The sequence below is a fragment of the Salvelinus fontinalis genome, chromosome 27, assembly GCF_029448725.1.
Source record: "Salvelinus fontinalis isolate EN_2023a chromosome 27, ASM2944872v1, whole genome shotgun sequence".
NCBI lineage: Eukaryota > Metazoa > Chordata > Actinopteri > Salmoniformes > Salmonidae > Salvelinus > Salvelinus fontinalis.
Window position 1 is genome coordinate 39,372,137 of NC_074691.1, and position 25,554 is coordinate 39,397,690.

At 44.2% G+C, this 25,554-nt stretch overlaps 1 protein-coding gene across 1 annotated transcript; it reads right to left on the minus strand.

Annotated features, from left to right (window-relative positions):
- Positions 1 to 391: 391 nt before the first annotated feature.
- LOC129825557 (visual system homeobox 2-like) lies at positions 392 to 11,419 on the minus strand. Its single transcript, XM_055885732.1, is given in 6 exon segments — positions 392 to 2,668; positions 2,670 to 2,962; positions 4,722 to 4,902; positions 9,364 to 9,487; positions 10,647 to 10,731; positions 11,018 to 11,419. Coding segments are annotated over 6 exon segments (1,095 nt in total). The 5' UTR covers positions 11,343 to 11,419; the 3' UTR covers positions 392 to 2,581.
- Positions 11,420 to 25,554: the final 14,135 nt, after the last annotated feature.

Sequence of the window (25,554 nt, forward strand, 5' to 3'; positions counted from 1 at the left end):
ATTTTAAGACAAATAAAATGGTTCAAAATGAGAACATTTTGCTTACCCGGTGCGCAGGGCTTCTGAATCAAGTGCATCTACGGTCAAAACAGCGCAGCAGAATACAAACAATGAGCGCAAGACTTTATCGTTGGCTTTTCTACAGACATGTTTGGTGCTCGACTAGAAGATCGAACAGTAGATCGCGATCGACCGGTTGGTGACCACTGGTATAGGCTATTATTTTTGTGAAATTCGAGTATACCTAAATTAAAACTAAATTATAACCATTAGTCTATATGTCGATTATGCCCATTTCTGTCATTATATATCATGTGGTTTATGTAACTATAGGCTACTCTTAATTAAATGTATTTATATGCACACAAAAACACCAAGGAAATCTCCCATCTGAATAGCAATAACACTTTTATTACAGTTTAAATATACAGAACACATAGACAAAAAAAAAACACAGCTTGTTGATTTCTAACTACATTAATGTAGCTATATGTCATAATTCTAATATTTCTATCATAGGTAAGATGAAATCCACCACACACCATATATACAAAAGTATGTGGACACCCCTTCAATTTAGTGGATTCGGCTATTTCAGCCACACCCATTGCTGACAGGTGTATAAAATCGAGCACACAGCCATGCAATCTCTCCATAGAGAAAAATTGGCAGTAAAATGTTCCGTACTGAAGAGCTCAGTGATTTTCAATGTGGCACTTTCATTGGATGCCACTTTTCCAACAAGTCAGTTCGTCAAATTTCTGCCCTGCTGGAGCTGCCCCGGTCAACTGTAGGTGCTGTTATTGTGAAGTGGAAACATCTAGGAGCAACAACGGCTCAACCGCAAAGTGGTAGGCCGCACAAGCTTACAGAACGGGATCGCAGAGTGCTGAAGCGCGTAGTGCGTAAAAATTGTTTGTCCTCGGTTGCAACACTCACTCCCGAGTTCCAAACTGCCTCTGGAAGCAACGTCAGCACAAGAACTGTTCATCGGGAGCTTCATGAAATGGGTTTCTATGGCCGAGCTGCCTCACACAAGCCTAAGATCACCATGCACAATGCCAAGCGTCGGCTGGAGTGGTGTAAAGCTCATCGTTATTGGACTCTGGAGCAGTGGAAACGCGTTCTCTGGAGTGATGAATCACACTTCACCATCTAGCAGTCCGACGGACAAATCTGGGTTTGGCAGATGCCAGGAGAACCTTAACTGCCCCAATGCATAGTGCCAACTGTAAAGTTTGGTGGAGGAGGAATAATGGTCTGGGGCTGTTTTCATTATTCGTGCTGGACCCTTGATTCCAGTGAAGGGAAATCTTAACGCTAGAGCATACAATAACATTCTAGACGATTCTGTGCTTCCAACTTTGTGGCAACAGTTTGGGGAAGGCCCTTTCCTGTTTCAGCATGACAATGACCACGTGCACAAAAGCGAGGTCCATACAGAAATGGCTTGTCGAGATCGGTGTGGAAGAACTTGACTGGTCTGCACAGAGTCCTGACCTCAACCCCATCGAACACCTCTGGGATATGAACTGGAACAGCAACTGTGAGCCAGGCTTAATCGCTCAACATCAGTGTCCAACCTTCACTAATGCTCTTGTGGCTGAATGGAAGCAAATGCCCACAGCAATGTTCCAACATCTAGTGGAAAGCCTTCCCAGAAGAGAGGAGGCTATTATAGCAGCAATGTTCCAACATCTAGTGGAAAGCCTTCCCAGAAGAGTGGAGGCTGTTATAGCAGCAATGTTCCAACATCTAGTGGAAAGCCTTCCCAGAAGAGACGAGGCTGTTATAGCAGCAATGTTCCAACATCTAGTGGAAAGCCTTCCCAGAAGAGAGGAGGCTGTTATAGCAGCAATGTTCCAACATCTAGTGGAAAGCCTTCCCAGATAAGAGGAGGCTGTTATAGCAGCAATGTTCCAACATCTAGCGGAAAGCCTTCCCAGAAGAGTGGAGGCTGTTGTATCAGCAAAGTGGGGGACCAACTCCATATTAATGCCCATGATTTTGCAATGAGATGTTAGACGAGCAGGTGTCCATTTCAAAGGGATAGGTTATTTTGTGTAAAAATGTTCATGCATCCTCATCAACATGAGTCTCTTGATTTTCACATTATTCCACTGCATAACATGTATCTTTCACCTTGTGTGGTTTGACTATTACCTTGGAGCAAAAAAATATGGGCCAGTACATATGTAAAGACTGATCCCATGTCACCAAATAGTTAAGTCTTCTTAAAGTTGTACAATAGCAAGCTGCCAAATAGCTGCCAGATTACAACAAAGTAGACAGTTATAGGCCAGGGTATAGTTGTACCAGTTTACTGAGTTGGAATTCCCACGACTGAAAATTTGATCTGGACAAAATGAATCCCAATGACAGGAAGCTTGGGAGGTTGACAATATCCGGTATTGTTGTCCTAGGAACACTATGAAGCTTATTTAGCTAGAAAGAATAATGTGTATTGTGACTAATACTATCTTGTTTGTAATAGTATGGATGTCAGGAATATGTCAACGGTGTTCTTTACAGAGAGGGCATCAACAGGCCCTAGCATAGTCTTTAGAAGAATGCATTCATATCAGTGACTGGGCTCTATCTTCTCTGCGGGCTTCAACTGTCCTTCTGTCTGTTTGTCCTCTGTCTCCATCGGCTGTCTCTGCCCTCCCTGGTACATCCCCTGAAACTGTCCCCAGTGGTCCGCCACCAGGATGTGTCCCTAGCATCTTAGCGCTGTGTTCCAGAGCTTTAGCCCTGAGTGCAGCGATGCTATTCTCTCGCAGTTCCTCTTTGGATACGGGCGATCTGGTATTCTCTCTCCTCTCCTCCTCCTCTTCTTCCTCCACTTTTCGCTCCACCACTCTCTCCCTCTCTCGTTCCCTGGCAGGAAGTTTGGAGAGGGGAGCTTCCAGTTTTACAGGAGAGGTCGGAACAGGGGTATCTATGGACTTCTTGTGCATACCTGGAAGGAAAAGGAATCGTTGGTATTCCGGTTAGCAACAGAGTGAGAACACATTCCATTTGAAGACACACACACACGTCTAAAAACAGTGGCGCTACAGTACTAGGAAACTAAAGCTCGTACTGAGCTGTAGCTGGCAGAAGGTCTTGGTCAGTTATTGTTTCTGACCTCCACCATGGTCAGCATGAGGAAGGCAACATGACAAAGGCACCTTCACTAACAGTTCAGAGAGGTTTAAACTACTCGTTGAACTATGGTATGTGATTAGGTGTCACACCCTGATCTGTTTCACCTGTCTTTGTGATTGTCTCCACCCCCACTCCAGGTGTCGCCCATCTTCCCCATTATCCCCAGTGTATTTATACCTGTGTTCTCTGTCTGTTGCCAGTTCGTCTTGTTTGTCAAGCCAACCAGCGCTCTTTGTATCAGCGCCTGCTTTTCCAGTCTCTCGTTTTCTCGTCCTCCTGGTTTTTGACCCTTGCCTGTCCCTGACCCTGTACCCGCCTGACCACACTGCCTGACCCTGAGCCTGTACCCGTCTGACCACTCTGCCTGTCCCTGACCCTGTACCCGCCTGACCACTCTGCCTGACCCTGAGCCTGTACCCGCCTGACCACACTGCCTGACCCTGAGCCTGTACCCGTCTGACCACTCTGCCTGTCCCTGACCCTGTACCCGCCTGACCACTCTGCCTGACCCTGAGCCTGTACCCGCCTGACCACTCTGCCTGACCCTGAGCCTGTACCCGCCTGACCACTCTGCCTGACCCTGAGCCTGTACCCGCCTGACCACTCTGCCTGACCCTGAGCCTGTACCCGCCTGACCACTCTGCCTGACCCTGAGCCTGTACCCGCCTGACCACTCTGCCTGACCCTGACCCTGTACCCGTCTGACCACTCTGCCTGTCCCTGACCCTGTACCCGCCTGACCACTCTGCCTGACCCTGAGCCTGTACCCGCCTGACCACTCTGCCTGACCCTGACCCTGTACCCGCCTGACCACTCTGCCTGACCCTGAGCCTGTACCCGTCTGACCACTCTGCCTGTCCCTGACCCTGTACCCGCCTGACCACTCTGCCTGACCCTGAGCCTGTACCCGTCTGACCACTCTGCCTGTCCCTGACCCTGTACCCGCCTGACCACTCTGCCTGTCCCTGACCCTGTACCCGCCTGACCACTCTGCCTGACCCTGAGCCTGTACCCGTCTGACCACTCTGCCTGACCCTGAGCCTGTACCCGCCTGACCACTCTGCCTGACCCTGAGCCTGCCGTCCTGTACCTTTGTCCCTGTTGCTGTAATAAACAGTGTTACTTTGACACGGTCTGCATCTGGGTCTTACATTGATACCTGATAGTTAGCAAGCCGTCCACCTTAACGTTCTCAGTCGTACATACTGCACTAACTACATCAAAGGTTTTTATTTTTATCAGCGGGGCCATGATCTCAATGTCACACTTCATCCCAGGGCTTGTCGGGAGTTGATAAGAGTGTCAGTGATGGGTGTTAATCAATAACGTGATAATCCTACTTTATCAGATTGAATTAACATCTCTGCCTGTCCTATCTGTCAATTGAGTAGCATAGATCAATGAGACAGTGACAGCGTACTGTGGATACACACACACACACACACACACACACACACACACACACACACACACACACACACACACACACACACACACACACACACACACACACACACACACACACACACACTCCACCCACCCCACTAACACACATTAACGCAGTACCTTACCAAGTAGCCATGGGGCACAGGAGTCCATAATACCGTCCTTGGCTGACTTGAGGATGGACTCCGGCAGAGGGATGGAGTGGCGGACCATGGCACCGTACAGGCCGTACTCCGCCATCACACTGCTGCGACCCCAGCACTTCTCCCTCTTCCTCCACTTGGCACGGCGGTTCTGAAACCAAACCTGCAGGGACAGAGGATGGATGTTTATGTTTATTTTAACATCTTGGTACATATTCAGAGACATCAAATCAAACTTTATTTGTCATCATGCGCCGAATACAACATGTGTAGACTTTACCGTGAAATGCTTACTTACAAGCCCTTAAACCAACAGTGCACTACAAGAAGAGTTAAGAAAATATTTACCAAATAGACCTAAAGTAAAAAGTAATAATAAAAAGTAACACAATAAGAATAACTAATGAGGTTATATACAGGGCGTACCGGTACCGAGTCAGTGTGCAGGGGTACAGGTTAGTTGAGGTAATTCGTACATGTAGGTAGGGGTGAAGTGACTAGGCACAGATAACAGTGAGTAGCAGCAGTGTACAAAAGGGAGGGGGGGGGGGGTCAATATAAATTGTCCAGTGGTGATTTTATTAATTGTTCAGCAGTCTTATGGCTTGGAGGTAGAAGCTGTTGTGGAGACTCTTGGTCCTAAACTTGAGCTCTGGTACCGCTTGCCGTGGGGAAGCAGAGAAAACAGTCTATAACTTGGTTGAATGGAGTCTCTGACAATTTTATGGGCTTTCCCCGTGGATGTCATTCAATATAATATATATTACATACACTTAGGTTGGAGTCATTAAAACTCGTTTTTAAACTACTCCACAAGTTTATTCTTAACAAACTATAGTTTTGGCAAGTCGGTTAGGACATCTACTTTGTGCATGACACAAGGACTTTTTCCAACAATTGTTTACAGACAGATTATTTCACATCTAATTCATTGTATCACAATTCCAGTGGGTCAGAAGTTTACATACACTAAGTTGACTGTGCCTATAAACAGCTTGGAAAATTCCATAAAATGATGTCATGGCTTTAGAAGCTTCTGATAGGCTGATTGACATAATTTGAGTCAATTGGAGGTGTACCTGTGGATGTATTTCAAGGCCTACCTTCAAACGCAGTGCCTCTTTGCTTGACGTCATGGGGAAAAAAATCAATAGTATGTAAGTATAAACACCATGGGACCACGCAGCCGTCATACCGCTCAGGAAGGAGACACGTTCTGTCTCCTAGAGATGAAGGTACTTTGGTGCGAAAAGTGCAAATCAATCCCAGAACAACAGCAAAGGACCCTGTGAAGATGCTGGAGGAAACAGGTATCTATATGCACAGTAGTCCGTGCATATTTGTAAACAACAGCTGGTACACGAAATCTAAGGAAGTCTCTAGATTTTGCTCGCCTGAAGTAGAGTATCTTATAATAAGCTGTAGACCACACTATTTACCAAGAGAGTTTTCAGCTATACTTTTCGTGGCTGTTTATTTACCACCACAGACGGATGCTGGAACCGTACTCAGTCAGCTGTATAAGGAACCAGAGGCGGTGCTCCTAGTGGCCGGAGACATAAATGCAGGGAAACTTAAATCAGTTCTACATAATCTCTATCAACATGTTAAATGCGCAACCAGAGGGAGAAAAAAAATCTAGATCACCTGTACTCCACACACAGAGAGGTGTACAAAGCTCTCCCTCGCCCTCTATTTGGTAAATCTGACTACAATTCTATCCTCCTGATTACTGCTTATAAGCAACATTTAAAGCAAGAGGCACCAATGACTAAATCTATAAAAAAGTGGTCAGATGAAACAGATGCTAAACAACAGGACTATTTTCTAGCAGACTGGAACATGTTCCGGGATTCTTCCGATGGCATTGAGGAGTACACCACATCACTCACTGGCTATATCAATAAGTGCATCGAGGACGTCGTCCCCACAGTGACTGTACGTACATACCACAACCAGAAGCCATGGATTACAGGCAACATTCGCACTGAGCTAAAGGGTAGAGCTGCCGCTTTCAAGGTGCGGGACTCTAACCTGGAAGCTTATAAGAAATCCTGCTATGCCCTCCGACGAACCATCAAACAGGCAAAGTGCCAATACAGGGCTAAGATTGAATCGTACTACACCGGCTCCGACGCTCGTCTTATGTGGCAGGGCTTGCAAACTATTACAGACTACACAGCCGCGAGCTGCCCAGTGACACGAGCCTACCAGACTTGCTTCGAGGCAAGCAACACTGAGGCATGCATGAGAGCATCAGCTGTTACAGACGACTGTGTGATCTCGCTCTCCGTAGCCGACGTGAGTAAGACCTTTAAACAGGTCAACATTCACAAAGCCGCGGGGCCAGATGGATTACCAGGACGTGTGCTCTGGGCATGTGCTGACCAACTGGTAGGTGTCTTCACTGACATTTTCAACATGTTCCTGATTGAGTCTGTAATACCAACATGTTTCAAGCAGACCACCATAGTCACTGTGCCCAAGAACACTAAGAAAACCTGCCTAAATGACTACAGACCCGTAGAACTCACGTCGGTAGCCATGAAGTGCTTTGAAAGGCTGGTAATGGCTCACATCAACACCATTATCCCAGAAACCCAAAACCCACTCCAATTTGCATTCTGCCCAAACAGATCCACAGATGATGCAATCTCATTGCATCACTGCCCTTTCCCACCTGGACAAAAGGAACACCTACGTGAGAATGTTATTCATTGACTACAGCTCAGCGTTCAACACCATAGTACCCTCAAAGCTCATCACTAAGCTAAGGACCCTGGGACTAAACACCTCCCTCTGCAACTGGATACTGGACTTCCTGACAGGTCGCCCCCAGGTGGTTAGGGTAGGTAGCAACACATCTGCCACACTGATCCTCAACACTGGAGACCCTCAGGGGTGCGTGCTCAGTCCCCTCCTGTACTCCCTGTTCACCCACAAGTGCGTGGCCAGGCATGACTCCAACACCATCATTAAGTTTGCAGACGACACAACAGTGGTTGGTCTGATCACCGACAATGACGAGACAGCCTATAGTGAGGAGGTCAGAGAACTGGCCTGGTGGTGCCAGAATAACAACCTATCCCTCAAAGTAACCAAGACTAAGGAGATGATTGTGGACTACAGGAAAAGGAGGACAGAGGAGGACAGATAGCCCCTATCTTTTGGAGATAGGTCTGGTGATGATAAATTACTTCCAGGGCTCAGCAGAGAGCAGAGGTGTGTGTGTGTGTATGTGTGTGTGTGTGTGTGTGTGTGTGTGTGTGTGTGTGTGTGTGTGTGTGTGTGTGTGTGTGTGTGTGTGTGTGTGTGTGTGTGTGTGCGTGTGCGTGTGTGTGTGTGTGTGCGTGAAGCAGCTGAGCTGAGAAAGTAAAGGACAGGAGGGCGACCCTAGGGGCGCATGGAGGCTGATTGAAAAATACGTACATTTTCAGAGCCAATCAATCGATGGACGACAGGCGCTCAAATATCACCAGGGAAATTAGAGAGCTAGAGCCCAGGAGAGCCCTGCCATTGACCCAAGCTAATTAATTTCACTGTAGTTATCATTTCATTTCTGGCTCCCACCACGCCTTGTGCCTAACCGTGCATTGATACTAGTAAGCAGCACAGTGTGGTGAAACATCAGAAGCCATTCACGTTCAATGAAAGGAAAGAGAGAGAAGAGGAGTGGACGGGGGAGACCGTTGAGGGATGTCAGCATGGCCGTGGGAGCTGAACAAGGCAGGACGAAAGTTCAAAACAAATAAAAAAATAAATAAGGGTAGCAGGTAGCCTCGAGGGTGGAGCGTTGGGCCAGTAACTGAAAGGTTACTGGTTCAAATACCGGAGACGACAAGGTGAAAAATCTGTCGCTGTGCCCTTGAGTAAGGCACTTAAAGCGAATTGCTCCAGGAGGCGCTGTACCATGGTGACCCTGGCCGTGTCCCCACTCTCTGCCGGTGTCTCAGGGGGAGTTGTGATGTGCAAGAAACACGTGTGTAACAGAACAAATACACTCCCCCCCCCCCCACACACAATTTTTAATTTTTTTTATTATTCAAATCCTCCACAATATCTCGACGCAAGTGACTTATCGAAGATCACCCCTTTACTGGATTGGCTGACAATGTTGATACGTAGCACTATCTAGCTTTCTTGCTAGCTTGTTAGCACCCACATGAGGGCGAGGCTAGTGTGGCGAGGAGAGTGCTGCTTGTATAGTGTAAATGGTAAGCATCTCTCTGCCTGCCTGGATGGATGGATGACTGAGTGACTGATTCCCAGGGGGAATGGTGCCAAGCTAGAAGAGGAAATTGGGTGTTAACTGAGCAGAGAGGGTATGGTGATGATGATGATGTGTGTGTGTGTGTGTGTGTGTGTGTGTGTGTGTGTGTGTGTGTGTGTGTGTGTGTGTGTGTGTGTGTGTGTGTGTGTGTGTGTGTGGCAGGTATATGGGGGGATACATACTCATGCGCGAGCATGCAGGCGCACACACACACACACACACACACACACAAACACATACATGCAGGCACGCACACACACAAAAACACACACAAACACACTGACACAAACACATACATGCATGAACACACACACACACCACACACACATCGCCAGGATACAGTATGTTATGTACCTGTATCCTGTCCTCTGGAAGTTCAGTCTTCATGGAGAGCATCTCTCTGGCGTAGACATCAGGGTAGTGGGCCTCGTTGAAAGCCTTCTCCAACTCATCCAGCTGATCTGACGTGAATATAGTCCTGACAGAAACATTAGAAAGGGAAACACATACACAAAGTTATTTTTGGTGACAAAAATTTGCATAGAAAATTATTGAGTTGAATTGTGCCTTCAAGTGTCAAGTCCATAAAAACTGATCTCCCTTGTAAAAGAGGTATTATTCTGATCTCAATGGGACTTCCTGCATAAATAAAGGTTCAAATAAAAAGAATATATACAGTACAGATTTTTTTGTTTTTACACATTTGTCCTTAAATATATCTATTTCATGAAGTGCTGTGTACATCAAGCACCACACACTTTCTACTTTGAATCAAATCTAGGCTAATAACAGTTATATATTATATATATATGCTTATCCATGCAATATATATATATATAAGCATGACATTTAGCTTGTTTGGTTCATATGGCAGTGGGCACAAAACAAAATTATTTAATAATTCCAAAATGAAAATGTTGATTTAGAAGAAATAAATGAAATTTGAATAAGTTCCATAAATAAATGACATTATCAGGACATAATTTACACATCATTATTTTAAAGCATGATTTATTTGCTTGACGTAGGCTACTTGTAGAATATACAGCATCAGAAATATTGACACTTTGTAGGCTATCCTATGTTAAATACTGTTATCCAAAGAAGAAAGGGATACTCTACTTTTGTTTGTTTGTTGCAATAGACAACTGCATCGAAAATGTCCACCTCTTGACTAATTAGTCTAATATATATATATGCGTTAACACCAATGTATATATATATATATATATATATATATATATATATATATATATATATATATAATATATATATATATATATATATATATATATATATATATAAAATAAAGCCGTCTCTTATTGCAAAATATGTACTGAAATATAAGATAGGCTATAAACCATCCGGTCTTTATTTTCGAGACATTCAAATAATTTAAGAAATCTATTTCAATTCATTCTTGATAATTATTTGCTTATTTAAAACGTTTTCGTTCAAATACATGTTCTTATCAAATTGAGGAATATTGTAGGCTAAATTAATTAGAAAATGTCGCTTTCCAAATGCTTCACAAACAAGTTCTCACGGCATTTTGTTTACTTATGTATGCCTCAATGGCATATACTTCAATTCAAAGACAGTGCGATAAATATTAGTTATAGCCATTAGAGTTTTACCTGTGTCGTCTCTTCTTTCTCTTCTTGTTTTGGTTCATCGATGATTTGGAAAATGTCTTTTCACTGGAGGATATGTCATCTGAATCTGTAAATAAATAGCCATAGTTTATCATTATATGAATAATCACAGGTCTATTGCAAATACCATTACAATGTAATACTTATTAACTGTTATCGTACAGTGTAGAAATATATGCAAAAACAGGATAAGAGAATTTGCAATCGTTAGGACCAAAATTACATTTTCAATGTTTTGAAGATAAAAACATAAACATTAAAATAAAGAAATATATGTCAAATTAATTGCTTATTGTCTACTTAAAATATATATACTTGTATAATGTATAGGCCTATACGCTAGCCACATTTACCAGAGCAGCTTGCGGAGTGGTGCGCATCAAGCTGTCCCATTGCCCTGGCCCTGTTGAGTGGCTGAAGGTGAACACTCTGCGCCTCCTGTAACACCTCCAGAAAGGCAGGCTGGCTGTAAAACGAATGAATTCCTCCTCCTGGACCAATAATTCCCATCCCAATCCCGACTCCCGTCGAGTCCAAAACCGATCTAGCCGCCAGAAGGTGCGCCCTGTGCGGCAGAGATTCCAATGGACGCCGCGTAACCGCGGGCGTCTCCTTATTCAAGCCCAGAATCTCCTGGATTCCGAATCCTGTACACTTGTGGGTCGTTGTCAAACGCATTTTTATTGACGGTTGGTGCTGGAGTCCGGATCCCACTAGGTTTAGAGGCGAATACTTTTTTTCCACCTTTCGGTCTATTGAAAAAAAAAGTCTGAAAAGAACCGTCACCTTCTTTTCCCCCCGTTATGACGTCAGACTGTTCTCTCTGATGGTATTCCCTGATTGGTGTTCCCGCCCTGCACGAGCCAGTCGCTCGTGTAATCGCGCTCTGATTATTTATTTTATTTATTTTTTTATCCACCAGGTTCCTCGTTTCTCTCAGCCAATCACCACAGAGAGAATTTAACGCCGACAGAACACAGGGGTCGAAAGATTCGTTCGTGATGGCAGATCGATAAAAAAATTAAAATACATTTTAAAACTTGGGTTCTGTTTAGACAAGGTATTTCCAGACAACAGGGTTTATTAGCCCACCATAAAACTATGTTACTGCAAACGGTCCAGAATTGGTGACATTAATCAGAATGCAGGATGATTATTTTTTTTGCCGCCTTCACTGTGGTTCACAAAATAATGTACGTTTCTCTTGACATATAGGCTTCTTCTATATTGGAAGTTACATATAGACATATTGACATATAGGCTTCTTCTATATTTTACATTTACATTTAAGTCATTTAGCAGAAGCTCTTATCCAGAGCGATTTACAAATTGGTGCATTCACCTTATGATATCCAGTGGAACAACCACTTTACAATAGTGCATCTAAATATTTTAAGGGGGGGGGGGGGGGGGGGGGGGTTAGAAGGATTACTTTATCCTATCCTAGGTATTCCTTAAAGGGGTGGGGTTTCAGGTGTCTCCGGAAGGTGGTGATTGATAATATTTGAAGTTATTAAGTGGTTTCTTCTGTTGAACATCGATACATCCTTCCACATTGTTGTTTGCTGTCTGAGTCTAACGAAATGATGGATTATATGCATGTATGCATTTGGTAAAGTAGGCTAACAATGAATCATGCTTTTACATGAGATGACGCTTGAGAGGATGAGTTCATTCTAAACTATATCAAGTATCCAATTATGAACCACATCAATTAATAAGAAGGTAAACCATAACTTTATTTTTTTAATGCTGCGATATAGTTGCCTGTCTACCCAAACTCCTTGCTCTGGCCATACGCTATGCCACGCCCACGGATGTTAGTTACTTCACCACAATGAGTCTGGATCTGAGTATCCTACCTCCCTGACGACTTCTAGAACGGAAATACATTCTAGATGGTCTGATTGGTCCCAGTTAACCGATGGGGTTGGGCCAGAGCCAGAACACATGCGGTTTGAAAATTAGTCTTTGTCTTTGATACTCTAATTGGTTAGAGATGATCCAATCACTGATTACTTTGTTTTGTACAATACCCGCTAATTTGGACATCACCACAAAGGACTTCATTGATAGCAGTCTCAGACTGAATTATGCATCGAGCAGCGGAAGAAATCCGTTTGAGTTGTCAGGCAAGCGATATAGGCTATCCAAACATCTATTTGAATTGTAGTCTACTTCATTTTCATCTAATTGTTTCAGGTTTCTCTCAGGGATGAATTGATATTCAATATAATTTAATCTCAAAGATACATGACAAACAATTACCTACAAATGATTCTCGCTGTCCAATCATGACCGTTCATCTGAACCCTGAACTCACACAATAAATGGCCGCAACACGGGAGAGTATTTTTAACGGATTGAGTAAAACCTTTAATCGATAAATCAATCAATACAAACATGGTCGAGGTATTACTTTCACTGTAGCCCGGATTCTCCATCTGTCTATCCCTGTCTCGATGATTTCAGGGCCTTAATCCCGCAGCCATCGAGTCGTAAAGTATCCAATCAGCCGGATAAAACCCTCGACTCGAGGCAAAACTGTTTCATTTGGACATGGTTTGGTCTCTGCCTGACTGGCTCTGAAAATCACATCGTCCCCGTGTCAGTAATATAGAACAAAATATGACACAATGTTACACAATAGTGAAACTGGATAATGACCAATACACTAATACAGTTTATGGTTGTATTGTATATTTGGTATTTTCTCTAGTAAGCAAGAAAAAACAATCAAGGAAAAAACATGTTATTATTATTATTATTATTATTATTATTATTATTCAGCAATACAACATTTAATAATTGTAAGGCTACATTTCGTTATGTCTGTCATAATTGCAGTGTTTTTTGTGTGTCTTGTTGTGTTTCGATTTTCTAGGTATAATTTGACTGGATCTTATATAGGCTATTTGACCTTAATCCGACTAAGAAGATGATGAAAATGCACATTCTTTAATCTCGATTAATTAATTAATTAATTGACCAACCACTGATTTAGCCTATCAAATAAAGAATTAAAAAAAAACGTATAGTTCTTAATTCCAAAAACACCACTAGAACTAAAATGACAGGTCCCAATTCAAACAGTTTATAGCCAGTATACAGATTAACTCATTTATTTGTTAAAAGGGGCTCAATAAACATTCGTCCTTAACGTCTAATCATGTGGCTAGGCGAGCGATTTGCATTTTGTAATTCGTTTTGCATACTAAATGTTTTGTCTTCGGTGTTCAGAAGGCGTCAGTCTGCGCATCTGTTGATGTTGACCATTTTTATTGACAGGTCACATGATTAAGAGTACAACGTGCCAGTTGAGAGTATTTAGGACACACACACACACATAAACAACTTTTTTTTTTAAACTGACTTTACAGTAATACTCTACAATTACCACAAATAATGAAGGAAATTCTTAAATGAACCTGCTGTTTTTCTTATTGAGAGATGTTGACGATATTTCACCACATCACTATACTTATAGGACTATGGAGTGTATGAATGAATAAAGAAAGAATGATGTTGATATGAGAAAATCCAATCACATTTCGAAAATGATGCTGACGACCTTTGACAGCATGGTCAAACAAAGACACCCTAAAAGGTTACAGGTTTTATTATCAAGTCAACGATATATTGAGTTATATTCCATTCACCTCACCTCCTTCTCATGATAATATATGTTTTGTAACCGTTTTGTCGTTTAAAATGGAGGCGATATTTAGCGAAAATTAAAACCCCCCATTTGATTTGCTTGGTAAGAGTGGGAAATAACCCCTCATTTAATTTTACATAACTAATCCTTTCTAATCCGCTATTATTCAATTATGGCGGAGTTTGATTCGCTCAGAGATAATTTCTGGCACACTTTTGGACATCTGGACACGTAATTATGTCGAGGACAGATACAATTTATGGAAATGAGCAGACGCCTTCGATGGAGGCAGGAGATAACACCGACCTTATCAAAGTGCCATGTGGCAATGCATAAATAAATCCGTGATTTATCCTGGACCCGTTTGGCGTCGCAGGTCACGCGTCAGGCTGTCAATCTAGAACCGCGCGTGTGTGATGTTGTGATGGTGGGCTGCTGCCGCTGCATCACCAAACCACGCAGTGTGCGCATTGCGCGACACTATTTGCCTCAGCATTCAGGAAACAGCCGTGCACATAAGGTGGAAAATATTGTAAATTGCTGCCAGAATCCTATTCACGCGCGCTTGCACACAAATGCATAATGAAGAAAGATACTTAATGAGAATCCCGTTTGATCCGAGCTATGGTTTTAAACTATTTGGAGACATGAAAACCTGTTACAATCCACAGGCATTTCAATACCAACAGAACACAGGTCATAAGGTATGTTTTATACTAGGCTATAGGCTACTCTTTTTCACCATCCCAGAAAACAAAATGACATTGAAAATACATATGATACCAGATGTTGACATCACGTGCATTTCAGGTACTGAATGAAAGGTTATAAGAAGTTGAAAATACGTATTTTCCGGAAGTTGAAATCAGGTGCATTTTAGGTGCTAAATGAAAGGTAAAAATACATATTTTCTGGCCTTCGAAAATATGTATTTTCCGGACATTGAAAATATGTCATTTACAGACATTTGAAAATATGTATTTTTTGGTCATATTCTATGGCCAAATTTCCAGTGGTATACATTCTTTATGAACTATATCAGAATAATAATTTACACATCTCTTAATAGGAAAGAGGAGCCACGTGAAGACTCCAACAAGATATCGTCAATACAAGATGTATTGTTGCTCCCATCTGTCACATGCACTTTGTTAGCCATTCAAACGTTTTAAAACGGCCAGCGATGATGTTTAAAGTTCTGCAAAATACAGACTAAATCAACAGACCACTTCAACAACAAAAAACATTCTGAGTAACAGATTTTTTTGTTCTTGCCATGACTGTAATATGTTGTTGTTTCTCTACCTTAGTTGAATGCACTGACTATAAATCACTCTGGATAAGAGCATTTGCTGAATGACCAAAATGTAAATGTTAAAAACAAACACTTGCAAAGAATGCTGGGCATTATTCTAATGAGCTCCACCCAAACAAGTACACATTTGGTTGGTGTGGACAAGATCCAAATCTAAACGAATCATAGACGTCTAGGCTATGTTTCACAAGTTTGAACATCACAGTACATTAGAGCACAGTAGAACCAGGGGTGGAAAAAGTACCCAATTGTCATACTTGAGTAAAAGTAAAAATACCTTCATAGAAAATGAATTAAGTAAAAGTGAAAGTCACCCAGTACAATCCAACTTGAGTAAAAGTCTAAAAGTATTTGGTTTTAAATATACATAAGTCTCAAAAGTAAATATTATTGCTAAAATATACATAAGTATCAAAAGTAGAAATAAAAGTAGAAATTATTTCAAATTCCTTATATTAAGCAAACCATACTGCACAATTTTATTGTTTTTTAAATTTACGGATAGCCAGGGGCGCAGTCCAACACTCAGACATAATTTACAAATTAATCATGTGTTTAGTGAGTCCACCAGATCAGAGACAGTAGGGATGACCAGGGATGTTCTCTGTTTAGTGAGTCCTCCAGATCAGAGGCAGTAGGGATGACCAAGGACGTTCTCTGTTTAGTGAATCCTCCAGATCAGAGACAGTAGGGATGACCAGGGATGTTCTCTGTTTAGGGAGTCCACCAGATCAGAGGCAGTAGGGATGTTCTCTGTTTAGTGAGTCCACCAGATCAGAGACAGTAGAGATGACCAGGGACGTTCTCTGTTTAGTGACTCCACCAGATCAGAGACAGTAGGGATGACCAGGGATGTTCTCTGTTTAGTGAGTCCTCCCGATCAGAGGCAGTAGGGATGACCAGGGATGTTCTCTGTTTAGGGAGTCCACCAGATCAGAGGCAGTAGGGATGTTCTCTGTTTAGTGAGTCCACCAGATCAGAGACAGTAGAGATGACCAGGGACGTTCTCTGTTTCGGGAGTCCACCAGATCAGAGACAGTAGGGATGACCAGGGACGTTCTCTGTTTAGTGAGTCCACCAGATCAGAGACAGTAGGGATGACCAGGGATGTTCTCTGTTTAGTGAGTCCTCCCGATCAGAGGCAGTAGGGATGACCAGGGATGTTCTCTGTTTCGGGAGTCCACCAGATCAGAGACAGTAGGGATGACCAGGGACGTTCTCTGTTTAGTGAGTCCACCAGATCAGAGGCAGTAGGGATGACCAGGGATGTTCTCTGTTTAGTGAGTCCACCAGATCAGAGACAGTAGAGATGACCAGGGACGTTCTCTGTTTAGTGAGTCCACCAGATCAGAGACAGTAGGGATGACCAGGGATGTTCTCTGTTTAGTGAGTCCTCCCGATCAGAGGCAGTAGGGATGACCAGGGATGTTCTCTGTTTAGTGAGTCCTCCAGATCAGAGGCAGTAGGGATGACCAGGGATGTTCTCTGTTTAGTGAGTCCTCCAGATCAGTGGCAGTAGGGATGACCAGGGATGTTCTCTGTTTAGTGAGTCCTCCAGATCAGAGGCAGTAGGGATGACCAGGGATGTTCTCTGTTTAGTGAGTCCACCAGATCAGAGGCAGTAGGGATGACCAGGGATGTTCTCTGTTTAGTGAGTCCTCCAGATCAGAGGCAGTAGGGATGACCAGGGATGTTCTCTGTTTAGTGAGTCCACCAGATCAGAGGCAGTAGGGATGTTCTCTGTTTAGTGAGTCCACCAGATCAGAGACAGTAGAGATGACCAGGGACGTTCTCTGTTTAGTGAGTCCTCCAGATCAGAGGCAGTAGGGATGACCAGGGATGTTCTCTGTTTAGTGAGTCCTCCAGATCAGAGGCAGTAGGGATGACCAGGGATGTTCTCTGTTTAGTGAGCCCACCAGATCAGAGGCAGTAGGGATGTTCTCTGTTTAGTGAGTCCTCCAGATCAGAGGCAGTAGGGATGACCAGGGATGTTCTCTGTTTAGTGAGTCCTCCAGATCAGAGGCAGTAGGGATGACCAGGGACGTTCTCTGTTTAGTGAGTCCACCAGATCAGAGACAGTAGGGATGACCAGGGATGTTCTCTGTTTAGTGAGTCCTCCCGATCAGAGGCAGTAGGGATGACCAGGGATGTTCTCTGTTTCGGGAGTCCACCAGATCAGAGACAGTAGGGATGACCAGGGACGTTCTCTGTTTAGTGAGTCCACCAGATCAGAGGCAGTAGGGATGACCAGGGATGTTCTCTGTTTAGTGAGTCCTCCAGATCAGTGGCAGTAGGGATGACCAGGGTTGTTCTCTGTTTAGTGAGTCCTCCAGATCAGAGGCAGTAGGGATGACCAGGGATGTTCTCTGTTTAGTGAGTCCTCCAGATCAGAGGCAGTAGGGATGACCAGGGATGTTCTCTGTTTAGTGAGTCCTCCAGATCAGAGGCAGTAGGGATGACCAGGGATGTTCTCTGTTTAGTGAGTCCTCCAGATCAGAGACAGTAGGGATGACCAGGGATGTTCTCTGTTTAGTGAGTCCTCCAGATCAGAGGCAGTAGGGATGACCAGGGATGTTCTCTGTTTAGTCAGTCCGCCAGATCAGAGGCAGTAGGGATGACCAGGGATGTTCTCTGTTTAGTGAGTCCTCCAGATCAGAGGCAGTAGGGATGACCAGGGATGTTCTCTGTTTAGTGAGTCCTCCAGATCAGAGGCAGTAGGGATGACCAGGGTTGTTCTCTGTTTAGTGAGTCCTCCAGATCAGAGGCAGTAGGGATGACCAGGGATGTTCTCTGTTTAGTGAGTCCTCCAGATCAGAGACAGTAGGGATGACCAGGGATGTTCTCTGTTTAGTGAGTCCTCCAGATCAGAGGCAGTAGGGATGACCAGGGATGTTCTCTGTTTAGTGAGTCCTCCAGATCAGAGGCAGTAGGGATGACCAGGGATGTTCTCTGTTTAGTGAGTCCTCCAGATCAGAGGCAGTAGGGATGACAAGGGATGTTCTCTGTTTAGTGAGTCCTCCAGATCAGAGGCAGTAGGGATGACCAGGGATGTTCTCTGTTTAGTGAGTCCTCCAGATCAGAGACAGTAGGGATGACCAGGGATGTTCTCTGTTTAGTGAGTCCTCCAGATCAGAGGCAGTAGGGATGACCAGGGATGTTCTCTGTTTAGTGAGTCCTCCAGATCAGTGGCAGTAGGGATGACCAGGGATGTTCTCTGTTTAGTGAGTCCTCCAGATCAGAGGCAGTAGGGATGACCAGGGATGTTCTCTGTTTAGTGAGTCCACCAGATCAGAGACAGTAGGGATGACCAGGGATGTTCTCTGTTTAGTGAGTCCTCCAGATCAGAGGCAGTAGGGATGACCAGGGATGTTCTCTGTTTAGTGAGTCCTCCAGATCAGAGGCAGTAGAGATGACCAGGGATGTTCTCTGTTTAGTGAGTCCTCCAGATCAGAGGCAGTAGGGATGACCAGGGATGTTCTCTGTTTAGTGAGTCCACCAGATCAGAGACAGTAGGGATGACCAGGGATGTTCTCTGTTTAGTGAGTCCACCAGATCAGAGGCAGTAGGGATGACCAGGGATGTTCTCTGTTTAGTGAGTCCTCCAGATCAGAGGCAGTAGGGATGACCAGGGATGTTCTCTGTTTAGTGAGTCCTCCAGATCAGAGGCAGTAGGGATGACCAGGGATGTTCTCTGTTTAGTGAGTCCTCCAGATCAGAGGCAGTAGGGATGACCAGGGATGTTCTCTGTTTAGTGTGAGTTAGACCATTGTCCTGTCCTGCTAAGCATTATAAATGTAACAAGTACCTTTGTGTGTCAGGGAAAATGTATGGAGTAAAAAGTACATATTTTTCTTTAGGAATGTAGTGAAGTAAAACTAAAAGTTGTCAAAAATATAAATAGTAAAGTTAAGTACAGCTACCCCAAAATCTACTTAAATAGTACTTTCAAGTATTTTTACTGAAATACTTTTTACTACTGAGCAAAACACAGTAGAGTACAGTACGGTACAGTAGAATTTAATTTAGTAGAGTACAGCAGAGTACAGTACAATACAGTATAGTTTATGTCAGTAGAGTAGAGTACAGTACAGAATAGCTTAATTCAGTAGAGTAGACTACAGTAAAGTTTTTTTCAGTAGAGTACATTAGAGTAAAGTAGGGTACAGTACACTATACTTTTCTTTACTCTACTGTGCTCTAGTGTACTGTAGTGTACTATGGTCTACTTTTCTTTACTGTACTGTGTACTGTAATGTACTGTACTGGGCTGTCTAAACTTGCGAAACATGCATGTCTATGATTGGTTCAGATTTGGTCCGGTCTGTGGATGTCTATGATTGGTTCAGACCGGACCAAAAATCAACGTTCATGGACATTGAAATCAAGGCTGGTCAAAAAGACCAAAAAAAGATGCATGAACAAAACATTTTACAAAACTTTTTACAAGCTTACAAATCTCTTGGTAACGTGACAACAGTGACAGAACTCTGAGCACGACTAAAATTCAAAATCTCACAGCAGAATATTCATACTTGTAAATTGACTTGCAATAATTCTGAAAATAAAGTATAGTTGCAAATCTTATTGAATGTATTCAAATGTCAGGTTACTTGTTTGCGACCGTTGATAAATATTTTGCACATCATGATACAAGCTTGCAAAATATAATTACACATTGGCAAATCGTACTTGTGCGGTCACTAATCTCAATGTGTGACCACGAAATTCAAAATCCAAACTCAAGTAGTTCTGTCATCATTATAATCCCATATCTGGATAGCAGAGGTGGGACCAAGTCACTGTTAGTCGAGTCTTAAATCGAATCCCAAGTAGAACGGGTCGAGTCTCGAGTCAAGTCCAAGTCGTGCATTCTTAGGGCACATAAAGTCCAGTCACAAGTTTTTAAGTCAAGTCTCAAGTTAGGTTTAAAAAAAAATCGATACATGCAATGACTTGTTCAACTACAAATCTTTGCCTATGTATTGAGGTTACCAGACAGCCCTATTCAGTATTTTGTCTAAAATACATTTTGGATATGTAATTGTAAAATAGAGACCTTCTCTTAAGGGTATGTAGAAGGTAAGGCAGGTTGACGTGGTTAGACTGTAGATTTGTTTTACAGGTCTTGGCGATCTAATGGTGAAAGCATCATATCATAGAAAATTAACAAGTAGATTTCATCCCCATTCAAACATGGAACAATCATTTCCTCTTCTTCAATATACTCCAGAGTGTAATGCTTCTACCTATCCAATTTCTATGCGCACCGTGGCGCATGAGCTCCTATTACGCACAACCAGAATGAAAGAGGACGTGTTTGAGCGGATCACCTTTCAAAGTATGTTGCATTATGGGGATAAAAAATTGTCCGACTTGCGCCTACATGTTGACTGCATGAACTTTACACAAACTATGCGATCAAAGGTCACGAAGTTTTGATTTCGGTCGACTGCACGTTTCTGCAGTTGCTCTTCACTAACTTGATCCTGCAGCCATCGCCTGCATTTTTGGAAGGCTCTGTTGTCAATCAATCATTGAGGTATTTTTTGTTTGACCCACATGAATGTGACCAAAGACGTGACTGAAACAGGAAACAACTTTGCTGCAATTCATGTAGATGGAATATTAACACATTCACGTGATATTTGAGACTCTCTTACCACTTTGATGTATCAAATCAAATCAAAATTTGATGTAGCATACACACATGATTTCAGTTTGAGAGTATGTGATAAAGGGGGTTGGAGAGATGTTTGTTTTTGAACATTATAAAGGAAAAACCTTTATAAACAAATGGCAACTACTGACATGTTGATCAGAGCCGTGCTGTTGGAAAACCATGAGTTATTCAGCTGTCGCAGATGCACCTCCCCCCTGACTTTACACCTTGACTTTGGTCTACATTAGATTGCCTTACCACTCAAACTCGCCCAGAGACATAGAACACACCCCACTGGAAAGAGACGTCAATTCAACGTCTATTCTACTATCAACAATGTCGATTCAACCAATGTGTGCCCAGTGGGACGGAACTCCGACATAACCAGGGAAAGATGAACAAAGGAAACCAAGGAAACCAGAGGTCTGGACTCGAGTCACATGACTTGGGCTCAGTCTGACTCAAGTCACAAATTTGACACTAGACTTGATAGAAAATAAAATAACTTGAGACTTGACTTGGAGACTCAAGACTTGAGACTTGACTGACTTGAGACTGTTGACTTAAAATGATCTGGCCAGGTTATGTAATGTTTTGTCACTCATTTTTGTGGCACAGAAAGATCACACGCCACACAGCCACAGACTGTTTTGCGCTTGCAAAAAAACAGATTGGCTAGTGCAACGCAGACTCGGCCCTCTGATTGGACCAGCAAGGTCAGGTGAGCTAGGGCAGTGAGGTTTTGGGGGTTGGAAGTGTCAAACTGAATTATTGTGAAACTGAATAATTTTTCATAGTTTTGATGTCTTCACTATTATTCTACAATGTAGAAAATAGTCAAAATAAAGTAAAAACCCTTGAATGAGTAGGTATTCTAAAACTTTTGACCGGTTGTGTGTGTGTGTGTGTGTGTGTGTGTGTGTTTGTGTGTGTGTGTGTGTGTGTGTGTGTGTGTGTGTATGTATATATATATATATATATATATATACATACACACACAACAACAACAAAATATATGGGGGTCAAAAATAAATATATGGGGGATTGGAAATTATGCAGACAGTACAATCTATCTGCAATATTAAAGCTGATCTCCCCCCCAAAAATAAACTAAAAATACAAAAAAGAAAGACCCACTGAACCATGCATGAGAGCACCAACTATTCTGGACGACTGTGTGAGTAGGACAGGAACCTTCCCGCTAGAAAATTCAGGCGTTTGATTGCCAATATGCAGAGGGAGTTGAAAAGAGAACACACACAGAAGGCTGTCGTATAAAACACCTGTCTCCGGATTACATCTTCAAATTAAGGGCAACCATGGCAACCGTGACAGAGAGGGAGACGTGTCCATCCATGTATACGGGTTAGAGAGTCTAGCTAGCTACATTTTCAGATATTATACGTTTCTAATTTTGTCAGAAAGTCATCTTCATTGCAAGTTAAAGCGTACTGTTAGCTAGCTAGCTAACGTTAGCTGGCTGGATCGCTAGCTAACTTTACGTGTATGATCTGTGTAGTAATATTATTCGTATCTCAGAACCATTTGCATAGCTAGTTATGGCCTAATGTTAGCTAAGACACAATGGTGTTCTGCAATTGTAAAACAACAGTATCCAAATAGAATACCAATTGGCTCTTCTGACAAAACACTGAGCTGTGATGAACTTCCCATTATCAAGGTGCATTTGTGGTCCTGAATGTATCTCAAGTTGAGTGCATAGATCAGTCCAAACAACAGGTCACATCCAAAGGCTACGCTTCTCAGGACGCTGAAAACCGCCACACCCTCGATCACGATTCAAACATCCCGTTGTCCTTTTGTTGCTCTACATGTTAACTCAATGTATTCAGTTCAAAGTGAAGATTTGCAAGAAGTGTTTTGAGCATGAAGTGCCCAGCTGGAAATAGTAGTAACTTCCAAATGATGTTGGGAACTGCACATAATGTTTAAAAGTGTTTCATGTAAATTGCCATCCTCTTTTAGATACTAGCATGTCAAGTAATGAAAACAATGAGAATACGATTTTCCTAAAAGACTTGTTAGTGACGCTTTTGTCACGATCGTGTTGACATGAACGAGAGGACCAAGGCGCAACATGATTTGGATACATCTTCTTTTTAATAACGACGAAGATGAACACGACACACTATTACAACAATAACGAAAAAACAACAAACGATCGTGAAAACTTCAAACGTAAGTGCACACACAAACTACTTACGTTGAACTATACATATACACAAACAATGACCCACAAACAGCTAAAGCCCATGGCAGCCTTAAATATGGCTCCCAATTAGAGACAACCGAAATCAGCTGTCTCTAATTGAGAACCCATTCCGGCCACCATAGACTTTCCTAGAACTACACCCAACATAGACACAGCTAGACACATACACTCAACACCAAACCATAAACTACACCAAACACCCCCTCTACCATATAATACCCCAAAATACACACATACCCCATGTCACACCCTGACCTAACTAAAAAAAAAAAAAAAAAAAATAATACTAAGGCCAGGGCGTGACATAACCCCCCCCCTTAAGGCGCGAACTCCGGACGCACCAACACATAGTCTAGGGGAGGGTCTGGGTGGGCTTCCTTCCACGGCGGCGGCTCCGGCACTGGTCGTGGTCCCCACCCCACCATAGTCATAAGGGGCAGCACCGGGATAAAGGGCAGCACCGGGATAAGGGCCAGCACCGGGATAAGGGGCAGCACCGGGATAAGGGGCAGCACCGGGATAAGGGGCAGCACCGGGATAAGGGGCAGCACCAGGATAAGGGGCAGCACCAGGATAAGGGGCAACACCAGGATAATGGGCAGATCCTGGCTGGACGGCTCATGGCTGGCTGACAGATCTGGCTGCTCATGGCTGGCTGACGGATCTGGCTGCTCATGGCTGGCTGACGGATCTGGCTGCTCATGGCTGGCTGACGGACCTGGCTGCTCATGGCTGGCTGACGGACCTGGCTGCTCATGGCTGGCTGACGGATCTGGCTGCTCATGGCTGGCTGACGGATCTGGCTGCTCATGGCTGGCTGACGGATCTGGCTGCTCATGGCTAGCTGACGGATCTGGCTGCTCATGGCTGGCTGACGGATCTGGCTGCTCATGGCTAGCTGACGGATCTGGCTGCTCATGGCTAGCTGACGGATCTGGCTGCTCATGGCTAGCTGACGGATCTGGCTGCTCATGGCTAGCTGACGGATCTGGCTGCTCAAGGCTAGCTGACTGATCTGGCTGCTCATGGCTGGCTGACTGATCTGGCAGATCCTGTCTGATTGGCGGCTCTGGCAGATCCTGTCTGGTTGGCGGCTCTGGCAGATCCTGTCTGGTTGGCGGTTCTGGCAGATCCTGTCTGGTTGGCGGCTCTGGCAGATCCTGTCTGGTTGGCGGCTCTGGCAGATCCTGTCTGGTTGGCGGCTCTGGCAGATCCTGTCTGACGTACGGCTCTAGCGGCTCCTGTCTGGCTGGCGGCTCTAGCGGCTCCTGTCTGGCGGACGGCTCAGTAGGCTCATGGCAGACGGGCGGCTTTGCAGGCTCATGGCAGACGGGCGGCTTTGCAGGCTCATTGCAGACGGATGGCTCAGATGGCGCTGGGGAGACGGATGGCTCAGATGGCGCTGGGGAGACGGATGGCTCAGATGGCGCTGGGGAGACGGATGGCTCAGATGGCGCTGGGGAGACGGGCAGTTCAGGCATCGCTGTGCAGACGGCAGACTCCTGCCGGCTGAGGCGCACTGTAGGCCTGGTGCGTGGTGCCGGGACTGGTGGCACCGGGCTAAAGGCACGCACTTTCAGGCTAGTGCGGGGAGAAGGAACAGGGCATACTGGACCCTGGGGACGCACATTAGGCCTAGTGCGTGGGGCCGGAACTGGTGGTACCGGACTGGGGACACGCATCTCAGGGCTAATGCGGGGAGCAGCAACAGGATGCACAGGACTCTGGAGACGCACAAGAGGCTTAGTGCGTGGTGCCGGAATTGGTGATACCGGGCTGGAGACACGCACCATAGGACGAGTGCGTGGAGGAGGAACAGGGCTCTGGAGACACACTGGAAGCCTGTTACGTGGTGTAGGCACTGGTGGCACTGAACTGGGGCGGGGAGGTGGCGCCGGAAATACCGGACCGTGCAGGCGTATTGGCTCCCTTGAGCATTGAGCCTGACCAACCTTACCTGGTTGAATGCTCCCCGTTGCCCGACCAGTGCGGGGAGGTGGAATAACCCGCACCGGGCTATGTAGG